The sequence below is a fragment of the Eptesicus fuscus genome, chromosome 16 (genome assembly GCF_027574615.1).
Source record: "Eptesicus fuscus isolate TK198812 chromosome 16, DD_ASM_mEF_20220401, whole genome shotgun sequence".
In the NCBI taxonomy this organism is placed as follows: Eukaryota; Metazoa; Chordata; class Mammalia; order Chiroptera; family Vespertilionidae; genus Eptesicus; species Eptesicus fuscus.
The window spans coordinates 53,380,880-53,396,784 of record NC_072488.1 but is presented as its reverse complement, the minus strand read 5'-3'; the positions used below and the strand labels follow the sequence as shown (position 1 = coordinate 53,396,784).

At 40.4% G+C, this 15,905-nt stretch overlaps 1 protein-coding gene across 1 annotated transcript in view; it reads right to left on the bottom strand.

Annotated features, from left to right (window-relative positions):
* Positions 1-15,905, bottom strand: part of DNAH6 (dynein axonemal heavy chain 6) — a 216,325-nt gene that overhangs the window by 153,956 nt on the left and 46,464 nt on the right. The window contains exons 9-12 of the mRNA XM_054727991.1: positions 15,312-15,428; positions 6,746-6,946; positions 3,851-3,971; positions 722-873 (exon numbers count right to left, since the gene is read on the bottom strand). Of these exons, the coding sequence (XP_054583966.1) occupies positions 722-873; positions 3,851-3,971; positions 6,746-6,946; positions 15,312-15,428 (591 nt within the window). The remainder of the gene's footprint in view (positions 1-721; positions 874-3,850; positions 3,972-6,745; positions 6,947-15,311; positions 15,429-15,905) is intronic.

The window sequence follows — 15,905 nt, the reverse complement described above, 5'->3', positions numbered from 1 at the left end:
TGCTGAAATTGAATTGAATTTGCTCCAATTGTACATTTTGTCCTTTTCAAAAGATGACGAAGCAAAGCTCTAGGAGAAAGCCCAAGGTCATACAACTAATTACAATGACAGAACAGGTACCAGCACTTCTGAGCCGTCTTTTATAAAGGGCTCAGTAGTTTTCTGTAAGGGCCAGATAGTAAATGTTTTAGATTTGCAGGACATACAGTCTCTGTCACAACTACTCGGCTTTGCCCTTGTAGTGAGAAAGCACCCACAGGCTAGACTACACCTAAGCCAATAGTCATAGCTGTGTTCTAATAAACTGTACAAACCAGCCGGACTGACCCTGTGAGCTACAAAAGTACTAAAATATTACCAGATCTTTAAGGACAGTTTCAGATCAGGAAATGATCTCCAAAGTGTGATCTCAGTATATTCAAATGAAAAAGCATTCCCACCAGAACGTGACACTAAGAAGCCTTGAAATACTCCAACAAAGGAAAAAGGGCATAAGAGTAAGAGGCTGAGGCTTGCAGTCCCCTCTCTTTCCTCATCTGAAAGCTGACTGTGCTTGGAACAGGAAGCAAATATGGAACTTTTCCTAGAAATTAAGAATGCCCAGTAGACTTACTTTAACTTTAAATATTGGTAATGCTAGAAAATACAGTTTATTTGCAGTAGGAAAGTCATAAAATAATTGTAGAGGCCATAATTAAAAATTTTCCTAGTTCATAGTTACCTCCAAACATCGCAAAGGTGATGGAATTAGCTTTTCCTTTAGCAGCTTAGTGTCAATGAGCAGCAAGCCTACATTTCTGGTGGGTCTTAGGGCTAAAGCGTCCTTGTGCTGTCTGTGATACTTTTCCAGTTGTTCACTGAAGAACTTAACATCTACATAAAATAATTCATATAAAGCAACATTATATTAGATTTTGAAGGGTTTTTGTGACATATATTAAAAATTATTGCATTAATAAATACACATATGTATTTATTCCTATGTAAGCTTCTTTGTGTAACTTTAACATGTTAACTCATAGTTCTTTATATTTTATTCTTGTAATAAAAAACTAATATGTAATAATTAAATGTTTTAAAGCAACAATTAAATATGTAAATATGTTCCCAGCTCCTATTAAGAGATGGCAGGTGAAAATAATATAATTGCAGTAGAGGATCTAGTCTGGAATGGACTAGATTCTAGAGTAAGGTTGATTTGAAATTGGGTTCTCCACAAATGAATGCATTTTGAGGATATCCTATATAATAAAGAAGTAATATGCAAATTGACCATCATGCCCTCACAAGATGGCTGCCTACGACCAGGCCAGCAGGGGGGTTAGTGAGAGACGACCAAAAGACTGAACAGCAGGCTGTGTAGGGCGACCAGGCTGGCAGGGTGGGGCAGTTAGGGGAGACCAGGTCGGCAGAGGAGGGCAGTTGGGGGCGACCAGGCTGGCAGGGGGCAGTAAAGGGTGACCAGGCCAGCGGGGGAGGGGAGGAAGTTAGGAGCGACCAGGCCAGCAGGGGGGGCAGTTAGGGGCGATCAGGCAGGCAGGCAGGTGAGCGGTTAGGAGTCAGCGGTCCAGGATTGTGAGAGGGATGTCCGACTGCTGGTTTAGGCCTGATCCCCAATCCCTGGGATTGGGCCTAAACTGGCAGTCAGACATTCCCCAAGGGGTCCTGGATTGGAGAGGGTGCAGGCTGGGCTGAGGGGACCCCCGTGCATGAATTTCATGCACCAGGCCTCTAGTTAACAATAAAAGCTTGAGACACAAGAGATCAAGCACAGCTAAAGTTTTCTCTGTTCCTCTTCCCACCACCTCTGCCAACCTGCTCGCACATCATGGTCAGGGCCTTTGCCAGCTTGCATCTGCCATGTGCTGCAGTTGGGTTTTGATGATCTTCCTGCCTCCATTTCCTCCCTTCCCCAGTCCACCTGAAACCAGTGGAAGCCCGCTTACCCTTGAATACACTTTTATCATGCTATTGGCCAAACCCAACCTCTTCTAACAGACATACGGTACTAAACTACTCTGCTTGCCTTTCAAAATCCTGTACCCTCTCAAGTTTAGCTAACTTATTTCCTATTACTTCCTCCACATGGGTCAGAGTGAGCTCCTGAGTGCGTCCTGGAGATCAAGAGTGTTGATTCCTGCCCTCATCCATGTCCTCTCCTCTCCTGAATAAAGGGGGAGTTTGACATGTATAAAGAACACACCAGACAGAGTGTTTGAAGACCTAGGGTTAGTCTTTAAACTCATATGTCACTTTCTGAGATTCAGCTTCCTCATAATAGAAAAAAAGAACATTTACCTACCCTACTCACTTCAGAAGGTTTTGGTATGTGTTTTGCTCAGAACTGACAAAATAAGGATGTCAAATAATCTGAGAAGTCCTCTGGTAAGGAAACCTGTATAACGTTGCTTAGTCTAGTGCTTTCCAAACTTATTTGAACACAGTCTTTTATTTTTAATCCTCACCCGAGGATATGTTTATTGATTTGAGAGAGAGAGAAAGGGAGGGAGAGAGGAGAGAGAGAAACAGCGATGTAAGAGAAACATCGATAGGATGCATTCCGCAAGCACCCTGTCGGGAGATTGAACCTGTAACCTAGGTATGTGCCCTGACTAGGAATCAAACCTGCAACCTTTTGGTGTACAGGACGATGCTCCAACTAACTGAGCCACCTGGCCAGGGCGAACACAGAGTCTTTTTACATGGTATCATGTAAATATCCTTTCTAATAGTGTTCCAAGAAATACCAGTTTGGGAAACACCAGTTTGGTCCAATACTCTCATTTTATACACAAAGAAATTTAGATCAAGAAGGTTATTGACCTAATAACCATATTTTTCTTTGACCATGTCACACAGCCAAGGAGAAACAGAAGAGCAAAGCTGATAGAAGAGAAATAAGATTTATTTTCTATCTCTTTTTGAGATTGACAGGTAGGATGTACAGTGATTAAGCAGACAAGCTTTCAGGTCTGAGAAAAGTGTTTCCAAACCACTTACTAGCTGTGCAATTTTGCAGGCTCCTTCTCTCTCTCTATGTCTCCATTTCTTTATTCATAAAATGAGACTACCAATACTCACCTCATAGAACTGTAAGGATTAGATGAGATACCCGAAAAATCACTTAGCACAGTATCTAGCAAGTCATTAGTGCTCAGCAAGTACAGAAGTTATGAGTAAACACTGACTTATAGAAACGCAGTGGTAAGATATGGCTGACAATGTCAGGAAGCCAGAACCTGTCCCCTGATCATCTTCTGCGGTTGTTCAGGGGACACTCTGGTGCAAAGTTCACTCAAACAGACATTTATTAATTATCTATAATATGTGCAAGGCAATGTTACAGTATTTTGAGGGATTATGCTATCTAAGGGGCAAAGTTACCTTCTATTAATCTCTAGCAAACAACTGGGTTTAGAGGTTTAGGAATTACCGGAGTTTCCAAAAGCAGGAGAAACACAGCATTCGGGAGCCAAGGCCAAGCCACTCCAGAGTCCCAGCCAATAGACAGTGCCTGTGAGACTCAGGTTCCAGGACTGGGGCAGGATGGCTGAACCAAGGCAGGACTAGATGAAGGGAAGCCTGGGAGTCGGGTGATCTCACCCTGATGGGAACTTGAAGGATTAAAGTTGTCCAATGTGAAGAGGTGGTAGCAGGAGACTGGGAGGCCTTGGGCTCAAGACTGAATAGAAGCTCTAAGTGATTGGAATTGGTTCCTTGGGTTCAGCCTATTCCATGTGCTGAAATGCCAGGAAACCACCACTCACCAACAAACAAACCTAGAAGACTATACTGGTAAACCTCGATGTCCCTATCAAAAATAATTAGTAAGGAAAATTAGAAAAGTTACCAGGTTCCTGAAGTTTAAGAGCTTCTAAGTCAAGACTTTCATTTTCCCTGAAGAATAGCTGGAACTTTTCAAATGTAGCTGCATATAATTGGGCAGATTCAAATGCTGCCTTTATGGTTTCCTAAATGTTATAAATAAACAGACAAATACAATTTTATTTTTCCTGAGCAGAATTCAATTCAATGTAAATAAACAAACAAATACAAATGCCTGCTCTGGGTCCAACAATATGCTTTGACCTGGGGATACGTAAGTGAGGGAAGATGCCAACCTACAGGCCTGGAGTAGCAGTTAACGAGTCTCTTACAAAGTTAAAATTTTAAAAAATCTTTGAATCTGACTTTCGAAGAATTGTTCCTTATGATGGAAAGAAAGCAAACTTGTAATTTTTTAGCCTCATGGTAAACTTACACATCACTAATAATCCTATGGCAAGAGACAACATCTGTTTCCTAATTACAAATGTTCTGTCACAGTGAAGTGTTTTTGAGCAAAGGCAAAAGTGTTCAGCATATCTATAGGATGAACTGCTTAATCTTACTATGAAATCCTCTGTAGTGGCAAGGCTTATTCCAAAATGTCTTTCATAATTTCCCCTAATAAAACCCTTTCTTTTACTTAATCTTGGCTACAACCTCCTCTTCCCCCCCAAATTTTTTCAAATCAAAACAATAATTTCCCATCATTTCAGTCCCTTATTACCTGTGTCAATATATATTATCATAGTTCAATGCCTGTGAAAGGCAGTTAGTCTTGGCCCATGACTCCCTGGCTGCACTCCATAGCCTTCCCTTATTTTTCCTACCAAGATTTTTTTGCAAATGACTACAATTTGTCCCAGGGAAAACTAGAGGTGATCAATGGAATTGCTCATTTCCAACATACCCAGGCTAGTCATGCTTTATGGAGAATGGCTAGTAGTAGAAAGTTTAATGACCTAAAAGAGCACACACCCTATATGGTTACATTTAGCTATTTGTTCATTTATTTCCTTTAAATAAGCTCTTGCCTATTCTTCTACACTCTTTCTACTGTTTATTTCTTTACATTAAACACTGAGAGGAAGACCTGAACAGGTCACGGTTCAATTCCTGGTCAGGGTACATGCCTGGGTTGTGAGCTCAATCCCCAGTGTGGGGCATGCAGAAGGCAGTTGATCAATGATTCCCTCTCATCATAGATGTTTCTATCTATCTCCTTCTCCCACTCTCCCCTTCTCTCTGAAATCAATAAAAATAAATAAAAATCTGTATTTTTTTAATTGAGAGGAAGAAACTATGTCAAACTTGTGTTTCCTTTGAGCTTACTTAATAGTATCTCTGATTTGTGATCATACAGGTCATAGCAACATGTTCAAAATATGACTTGAAACCTTTGTATTCTGAAATAATTTCACATTCACATTGCTGGAACAGTACAAAGAATTCCATATATCTGTCACCAAAATTCCCTAAAATTCCTTATCATATTTGCTTTATCATTCTCTCTCTCTGTTTATTATTTTACTAGGAACCATCTGGGAGAAAGGTGATGACATGAGAGACTTTTACTCTTAAATATTTCAGATGTATTTACTAAACAAAAGGATGTCTTCTTACATGAGCATAGTATAATAATCTATATCAGGAAATTAACATTAACATGAATTCTGTTATCTAATTACAGACCTTATACAAATTTTGCTATTTGTTACAAAAATGTCTTTCATAAAAAAAAAAAAATTTTTCCTGCTTCACTATCCTATCCAGGATCATGTTTATCATCTTGTTATATCTTTTGGTTTCCTTTAATCTGGAACAATTCCTCAATCTTTATTTGTCTTTCATTTTTGAAAAATATATCTCATTTGTATGTGTGCTTTATACTTCCTAGTGCTAAGATTCAGTTGCACATTTTGGCAGTAATACCACAGAAGTAACAGGAGTTTTTAGTGCATCATGTCAAAAGAGACATAACAGTCATTTGTTGCACTACTGCTCATGTTAACATGTTGGTTAAGGTGGTGTCTGTCAGTCTTTATCACTGCAAACTTACTGTTTTCCCTCTTGAAGTCAATAAATATCTTATGCAGAGGTACTTCGAGAGAATATCCTGTTTCTCATCATACTTTCCCCTACATATTTTCATATGTATTGGAGGTACCTGCCTATTTCTATGATGGCTCATGTGTCTCTATTTATGTTCCATTTATGTTTTACAAAGGACCCGATGCATGAAATTTGTGCAAGGGGCTTGGCCCTCGCAGCCCCTCACAGCCTCGGCTGGCCCTCACAGCCCCGGCTTCTTCTGGAAGGTCATCCGGAAGGTCATTCGGCTGTTCAGTCTAATTAGCATACTAGCTCTTTATTATATAGGATTGCAGCTCCTGTATGATAAAAGTGTTTCCTTTTATTCCTTTTTTGTTATTTTTTAACCTCATTTTCTACCCCAGAAGTGATGTTGTCTCAAATATTTTGCACTTTTAATTCCTTTTCCTGTTGTCAGTGTTCTGATCAACCAGGACTGTTTGTTTATTTATTTATTTATTTATTTATTTATTTGCTTACTTACTTATTTTGTTAATCCTCATCTGAAGATATTTTCCCATTGACTTTTAGGGAGAGTGGTAGGGAGAGGGAAAGACATGTGAGGGGCACAAGCCCTGACCAGGGCCTGGGCCGGGGAAGAGCCTGCAACCAAAGTACGGCAGTGCCCTTGACCAGAATTGAATCCCAGGACCCTTTGGTCCACAGACTAATGCTCTATCCACTGAGCAAACCAGCTAGGGCCAACTAAGACGTTATAAAAAAACAGTTTACCATTTAGAGATTAAGGAGCATTCAATTCAAATATAAGAAAGGTAGAAAATATATTGCTTAATTTCTTAAATATTAGTTTCAGTAAAAGTAAATATACCTTTATTTGAAAGATAATTGTGTGAAAATTCTTGTCATCATCAAATACTGACGACAAGCTTGGACCTACTCCACAAGTTTTTTCTTCAAGTTTGTTGTTAATATAAGGCCGGGTGAAAGCATCAAAATATGTGTCAGGCACGAGATTAGGAACTGATAACACGGTGCTCTGAAACTGATTAATTGCACCTGAAATACCACACTGTTAGAGAGAAAAGAAGAAACATAAATGTAAACACATACATGGTTATATTTATGAATTATTTTGAATTTTCTGAAATGCTAAAATAAGTAAGAATAACTAATTGAACCATGCCAGATACTGTGTTGATTCTAAGTATCTGAGAAATCACAAGACACAGCCCCTGCCTTCAGGAAATATATTTTCTAATTGAGAGAGAAGCAAATAAAAATTATAACACATATGATGAATTCTATATTTGAAGTATGAACAAAACACAGAAAAGTCATAAGGGAAGGCAGATCAAAGTATGCTAAAGAGAATCAGAGAAAGTTTAAAGGGTGGGTTAAAAGTTTATACTCTTTGAGTAGTTATTTCCATTATAAAAATCTATCCTAAGAGGGAAAAATAGATACGTAAATAAAGATTCATGTGCAAGGACACTCATTTCAGTATTACTTACAATAAAAACTTATTAACGAAATACCTAAGAGTTCAAAAATAGTAGTTAGACTGTAATAAATTTATACAATGGAAAATTAGAGATCCATTCAACATTGTGTCTCCAAAGATTAATCAATGATATGGGGAAAAGCTTATGATAAATGTTAAGTTTAAAGAAGAGAGAGTGCAAGATAAAATGGATATGTAATATTCTATTTAAAAATGTATTTATAAAATCTCATGGTAAGTTAGGTGTGTTGGTATATCAGTGACACAAAAGTGGAGAAAATATAAAAATGTTAATCTATAATTCTGACACACGGAATTATAGATTATTTTAATAATCATTTTTGTGTTTGTCAAATTCACTTCAATGAGTATTTATTAATTTACTAGAGGCCTGATGCACAGATTCATGCACATTGAAAGGAAATTAATTAGAAGGTGGCTGGTGGGGTGGGACTGGGCGAGATGGGCTGGACATGCTCTAGCGCAGTGGTTCTCAACCTTCCTAATGCCTTTAATACAGTTCCTCATGTTGTGGTGACCCCCAACCATAAAATTGTTTTCGTTGCTACTTCATAACTGTAATTTTGCTACTATTAATGAATTGTAATGTAAATATCTGTGTTTTCCGATGGTCTTAGGCTCTACAGCAGCGGCTCTCAACCTGTGGGTCGCAACCCACAGGTTAAGAACCGCTAGCAGGGTTGCCTAAGACCATCAGAAAACACAGATATTTACATGAGGAACTGTATTAAAGGGTCGTGGCATTAGAAAGGTTAAGAACCACTGCTCTAGAGCCAACCTCCCACGGTCCCTCCCCAGCGTCTGTGAGTGAGTGGGGTCCCTCCGGCAGGTGGGGTCTCTTGGCCTGGCCTGTGGGGATTGGGCCGAAACTGGCAGTCCAACATCCCCCGAGGGGTCCTGGAGTGCAAGAGGGCACTCTGCAAAGTTGCTGTCACTTAGCTCCTGTGTTGAGCATCTGCCCCCTGGTGGTCAGTGTGCATCATAGTTATCAGCCGGTTGGCTGGTAGGCAGGTCCCTTAGCCTTTTATATATATAATTTATAATAAATTCAAAATCTAACTAGAGAAAACGAGGGAAAGAAAAGGTACTTCTTGAAATAATCTTAAAAAATAAGCAGGGACCAATGTCTACCCAGTAAATTTAATAAATAAAATAAATAAGTAATCAGGGGCTTGTGAAGTGTACAAGACAGGAGGACAATCCTTGTAAGTCATTGTGTGTGAGTCCTGAAGGGGCTGACAGGGTTGGGTGCCTTAAGTCATTTAACTGGAGAAACAGGACATGATGCAGTTGGTCCCCTCTAGGCCAGCACTCCCCAGGTTGTGACCAGGGACAACCCTATGGATAAAAAGGGTTGCCAAGTAAATTTGGGAAGAAATCTTGGATTAAACAGGATTCTCCTCTGGATCTGCTGAACAGGATTTTTAATATTCTGATGCATATCACAACCCCCTTTCTCCTAGGATGCTTATCAACACCTTACAGAGCATCCTTTGAAAAATGCTACCATAGGCAATGGAGAAATTTTAATTTTAAATGACATGATCAAATGTGTCTACAAAATAATCTTACTGTCAGCAATGTAGAAAATACATTAGAAGGAAGAGAGGCAGGTAGATCAGAACAGACTATTACGGCAGGCCAGGTGAGAGATGATGAAGTTCCCACTGAGAAGGACTTCAAATAATGATGAGCACACAGGACTCAGTAAGTTGATTTCAAAGAGGTAAAAGGGAAACTAGGAAGATTTCCGATTTCTGACTTGAGCAGCTGGGTACTGCCTTTCATTAAGATGGAGGTATGTAAGAAGGAGCAAGTTTTGGAAGAAGTTATAAGTTCAATTTATTTTGGTGAGTTGGAGTTAATCGTGGAGATTTCCAGATCTCAGTCTGGAAGAAAAGTACTGGCTGGAAATATATATTTATAAATCTCCATTCTATAAGTGGTAGTTAGAATAATAGGCATCCACACAGAGAATACATAGCATGTGAAGAGGAGGAAGCCTCTCAGGACAGAAACAATCAAAGGTCAGACAAAAAAAAAAAAAAAAAAAGCTCTAAGAAAGAGGACTGAAAAAAAAAAATACAAGAGAAATTATAGAAAAGTGTGAAGTCTATTTCCAGACAGAGGTGGAAGCTATATATTGTCAAACACAACAGGAAGGAAAATAATTGAAAAATATCGGAATATAGGAAGCATAGATAACTCAAGCAAGAACAATGTCAGATGTAAAGACTTAGGTATATAATTTTCCTTTAGACTAAGCTCTGCCTGTGTTTGGGAAACTCGATGGGGATGTACGTTAAAGCTAATGACCAAAATGATAGTAAAATAACTTAGAAAATTCATGAGTGATAGTCCTGTTGGCTATTGGCTAGTTTGGGGTTACACAAGGTAAAATCTTACGTGTGGTGTGAACATGGGATTATGTCCATAGCATGGCCTACAACTTCATGGGTAGGAATTAAAAATACCCATGTGGGCCAAAGAGAAATAAGGAGTATATTTCTAAAAAAAATAAAAAAGGAAAGAACCACGAAGGCAGCATAGGTAAAGATCTGTACTTGCTGCCTCCCACAACCACATCAAAATTACAACTAAATTACACAACAACTAGCATCCAGAACTGAGGGAAAGCTGGCTGAGTGGAAGTACTGCAACTAGAGAGGTAAAGAAGAAAGCGCATTGAGACTGGTAGGAAGCGCAGAGGCTCAGAACAGGCTGGTCTGGCACCCGGGTGTGCCACTTTTTTAATCGGGAGAGAGATTGCCTCTGTGGAGGCTGCCTGGAGGAGCAAGGGGTTCCAGCTCCACACCAGACCCCCAATCCAGGGTCCCAGAGCTGGGGAAAGAAGTCCCTACGGGCAATAAGAACTATAGACTGTAAAAACTAGTGCGGATTGGGGCTGCGTGACACACAGGCTGTTAGAGAGCCAGCTGCTCCTCTTAAAAGGCTGGCACCACAAACTGAACTTACAAGCTCCTACTTGCTCTGACCTCTAGTGCCGGGTGAGGCTCTGGGGGACCCAGACACATACGGGGAGACACTGTACTGTCTGGCATTGGGGCAGGAACTTGAGGGTGGTTTTCTTCCAGATGGAAGTGCTCGCAGCGGTCATTGTTTCCATGCTGGGACCTCCCTGGTGCAGGGCTGACTGGCTAATTGCTGTTTGCTCCACCCTGGTGATTCCCTGAGACCCCACCCCACCCAGTTTACAACCCCACCCAAACTGTACACAGGCAGGCTGGTGAGAGATCATAGTTACCCGGGTGCCAGACCAGCCTGTTCTGAGCCTCTGCGCTTCCTACCAGTCTCAATGCGCTTTCTTCTTTACCTCTCTAGTTGCAGTACTTCCACTCAGCCAGCTTTCCCTCAGTTCTGGATGCTAGTTGTTGTGTAATTTAGTTGTAATTTTGATGTGGTTGTGGGAGGCAGCAAGTACAGATCTTTACCTATGCTGCCTTCGTGGTTCTTTCCTTTTTTATTTTTTTTTTTAGAAATATACTCCTTATTTCTCTTTGGCCCACATGGGTACTTTTGCATATGAATGGCCTGTCCTTTCTCAGCCTAAAACCTGTCAAACAAGCTGCAGCTGGGTCAGGGAGCCTCAAAGCTATCAATAAAAGGCCCAAGACTGGCATCAGCACCAACCTGCCTTGCTTCACAGCTGGGCCTTGTCTGGGCACTTCCAAACCTGATACAAAGAGGAGGAATCTGCAGATCTCTCTATAGCTTCTGCTGGGTGGCCCCAGGTAGTGGCTGACTTTGTACCTCCCTGGAGACCTAAGAGCCAGTGTACCCAGTAGTCAGTGTGAGACCATATCAGATTATAACTCTTCACATCCATAAGCAACACACTCAAAGGGCAGACTCAGTGAGCACCAAAGCCCTACTGAAGCAAGTCAGGCCCCATAAGGGTGTCTCCTGCACAGCAGCTCTCCACTGTAGTTGCAGCTGGTCCCCACAGACAATTGGCCTGGAGGTCAATTCCTCCCAGTGACATCAACAGCTATCAAGGCTCAACTACAACAAAACTGTGCATACAGTCCACAAAGGGGTGCACCAAGAGTGTCCACCTCAGGTGATTGGGGAGGCTGAGCCACTGGGCTCTATAAGACACCTACCACACAAGGCCACTCTATCAACTCAAGGAGACTTAGTAGCTACCCAATACATAGACACAAACACAAGGAAGCAGCCAAAATGCGGAGACAAAGAAACATGTCACAAATGAAAGAAATGGAAGAAAGCAAACTATTGGATATAGAGTTCAAAACCACAGTTATAAGGTTACTCAAGAATATTCTAGAATCCGCTCAGGAAATTAGTGAGACCTTCAAGGATCTTAGTGAGAATGCCAAAAAAAAAAAAAAAAAAGGAAAAGGACCAGTCAGAAATTTAGCATACACTGATTGAAATAAAGAATAATATACAGGGATTCAACAGTAGACTAGAGGATCCCAAGAATCAAGTCAATGATTTGAAATATGAGGAAGCAAAAAACACCCAACCAGAAGAGCAAAAAGAAAAAAGAATCCAAAAATATGAGGATAGTGTAAGGAGCCTCTGGGACAATTTCAAGTATACCAACATCTGAATTATGGGGGTGCCAGAAGAAGAGAGAAAGTAAGATACTGAAAACTTATTTGAAGAAATAATGACAGAAAACTTTCCTCACCTGGTGAAAGAAATAGACTTACAAGTCCAGGAAGCACAGAAAACCCCAAACAAAAGGGATCCAAAGAGGACCACACCAAGACACATCATAATTAAAATGCCAAGAGCAAAAGACAAAGATAGAATATTAAAAGCAGCAAGAGAAAAAACTATGCAGGCCAGAGGGAGTGGCAAGAAATAATCAAAGTGATGAATAGCAAGAACCTACAACCAAGATTACTCTACCCAGCAAAGCTATCATTTAGAATTGAAGGTCAGATAAAGAGCTTCACAGACAAGAAAAAGCTAAAGGAGTTCATCACCACCAAACCAGTAATATATGAAATGCTGAAGGGTATTTTTTAAGAAGAGGAAGAAGAAGAAAAAGGTAAAGATAAAAAAATTATGAGCAACAAAGTGACAACAAATACATATCTATCAACAAGTGAATCTAATCCCACTGTATGGGAGAACATATGTGCAAATGTTATCACTGATAAAGGTTTAATCTCCAACATCTACAGGCAGCTTATACAACTTAATAAAAGGAAGGTAAATGATCCAATAAAAAAATGGGCAACAGACCTAAATAGAATTTTTTCCATAGAAGACAGAAGAAAGGCCAAGAGACACATGAAAACATGCTCAAAGTCACTAATTATCTGAGAGATGCAAATCAAAATGACAATGTGGTACCATCTCACACCTGTCAGAATGGCTATCATCAACAAATCAACAAACGACAAGTGTTGGCAAGGATGCGGAGAAAAAGGAACACTAGTGCACTGCTGATGGGAATGCAGACTGGTGCAGCCACTGTGGAGAACAGTATGGAGTTTCCTCAAAAAACTGAAAATGGAACTCCCATTTGACCCAGTAATCCCACTCCTAGGAATATATCCTAAGAAACTGGAAACACCAATAAGAAAGGATATATGCACCCCTATGTTCATAGCAGCACAATTTACAATAGCAAAGATTTGGAAACAGCCTAGGTGCCCGTCAGCAGATGACTGGATCAGAAAACTGTGGTACATCTACACAATGGAATACTATGCTGCCATAAAAAAGAAGGAATTCCTACCAGTTGCAGCAACCTGGATGGAATTGGAGAACATCATGCTAAGTGAAATACGCCAGTCCATGAAAGAAAAATAGCACATGATCTCACTCATCTTTGGATAATAAAGAAAATTATAAGCTGTTGAACAAAAAGATAGATACAGAGACAGTAAAGCATCAAACAGAAGGTCAAATTACAGCGGGAAGGTTAGGGAGAGGTGGGGGAGTTAAGAGATCAACCAAAGGACTTGTATGCAAGCATATAAGCATAACCAATGGATACAAAACTCTGGGGGTGAGGGCATGTATAAGAGTGGGGTGGGGGGGGCAATGGTAAGATATGTACACATATAATACCTTAATAAAAAAATGAAAAGAAAAAAAAAAGAAAATTCACCATTACATTTCTCACATTTTACCATGTAATCGCTTTTGGTTTTTTTAATAAAAGGAAATTCACTTCTTAAAACACAACAAAAAAAAAAACAAGTGAATCTAAAAATCAAATGAATAAAAAATCTGATGAACAGAATAAACTGGTGAACAGAATAGAATCAGGGACCTGGGAATGGAAAAGACTGATGATTCTCAGAGAAAGGGGGTGTGAGGGGTGCAGGAAGAGATTAGACAAAGATCTTATATGCATGTATGCATTACCTATGGACACAGACAATAGGGTGGCGAGGGCCTGGGGTGGGGTGGGAACTGGGTGGAGAGGAGCTATGGGGGGGAAAAAGAGGGGCATCTGTAATAATCTCAGCAATAAAGATTGAAAATAAAATAAAATAAAAATAAAAAATAGGGAGAGTACCAAGGTTTTCTAAGGCCTGTCACTTGAGGCTAACGGACAACAGCCAGCTGCTGTTGGAGAGACCCTTCTGGTGTCATCTGCTGCCCAAGGGCATCTGCTTTCCATGTGAAGGACAGGAACCTTCTGGCCAGAGAGACATGAGAGCCCAGTGCCTCTCTGTGAGGGAATTCCTGAGCAAGGCCCCAACCACAGGGACCTCAGCAGTCTGCTTGTCCCTGTGAATATCCTGCAATGGTCCATCTGATAAATTACAGAATCACAGACTGCTGGTATTGGAAGCAACCTTAAAACTCATCTGCCTTCTCATCTTACAGATGCACAAACTGAACCCTGAAGAGGCACGTGGTTTCCCAAGAGCAAAGAGCTTACTAATTGCAAAGTGAAGATTGGAATCTCTAGAGTGCCTGATTACTAGTGTTTCTGCACCACATTATACCAGCTAAGGACAGAGAATATAGACTCTTACTGGTTTACTAATCTACGCATGTACAAAAGGTGGAAGGCAGAAGTCCAAGGTGGCTGCCAAGGTTCCCTCCATCTGGTGTGCATGCCCTGGATGCTCTACTCGTGGGTACGGGAGGGACCTGTGCATCTGATGGGCTGCCACTCCATTGATTAGGTTAGATTATATGGAAACTTGAAGGGATTTTGCAGATGTGATTAAGATCCCAATTCAGTTGCCTTTGAGTTAATCAGAAGGTGACTATGCTGGGTAGATCTGACTGAATCAAACGAAAGCCCTTAAAAGAGCAATTGGGCCCTTCCTGAAGGAGATTCCCCAGCCGGTCTTGATGAAGCAAAGACCCATATTGTAAACTGCTTACAGACTTGGCCACGGGGCAAGAAACTACTTGAGGTTTCTAGGACCTAAAGTGGTTCCCTGCTGACATCCCTCAAGAAAAAAAGGGACCTCAGCCCCACAGCTGCATAGAGATGAATTTTTCTAACCACCTGAGGGAGCTTGGAAGTGGATCTGTTTCCAGATGAACCTCTGAGGAGGCCTCATGCCAGTCAATGGCAGCCTGGGGAGGTGCTGAGGCAGAGCAGAAGCGAAGCAGTGCCCGGACCCATGAACACAGGAACTGCGAGATAGCAAATGCTTGCTTTTTAAAAAGCTGCCAAACTTGTGGTAACTTATTTCACGGCAATTGAGAACTAAAATAGCAAAATTTTCTCAGATGCAGCATGCTTTAAAAGATTTTAAAAATGATACTTGCAACAGAGTGATTTCTTGAACTCCTCTTGAGAGATGTCTATAATGAATTCTAAATATTTCTTAGAACTTGTGGGTTCTCTTGATGGTGTCCCTACCAAACCTCCAATCTGTCTCAAGTTAAAGAAAAGGTGTTAAACTTTGAGATGATGTTATCTGGATAAACACACCAGAAAGTCTTCCAGAGAAGGCTCGAACAGTAGTGACTCCACGGTCAAGATCAGCTCTGTGAGGAACATGGGGATGAGAGACTCGTCTTCTTCCTGCTTTTCCAGCCCAGGAGCCGCCTGAAACGAACATATTCGCCGTGTTAGAGAGATACAGGTACCAAGGTGTAAGGTAGAAAACTTGTCTATTACAAGAGGCACGCAAACATAAGCACATTCAATTAGCTGATTTTACAATGTTGGCATGTCTTTCAAAGAATATTACCACAGAAATTAAAAAAATAAAGGCTGATATTGAAAAACTAGACAGCACTGGAAAACTCCTTGAAAAAATACTATCAACAAGATGAAAAGGAAAATAAGGAACTGAAAAATGTATATAGCAGATAGAAGGTTAGTAATATTTAAATAGAAATCTACTTGATATACGCAATAGAAATATATATTAATCCAGGGGTCCTCAAACTTTTTAAACAGGGGGCCAGTTCACTGTCCCTCAGACCATTGGAGGGCCGGACTATAGTTTAAAAAAACTATGAACAAATTCCTATGCACACTGCACATATCTTATTTTGAAGTAAAAAAACAAAACGGCAA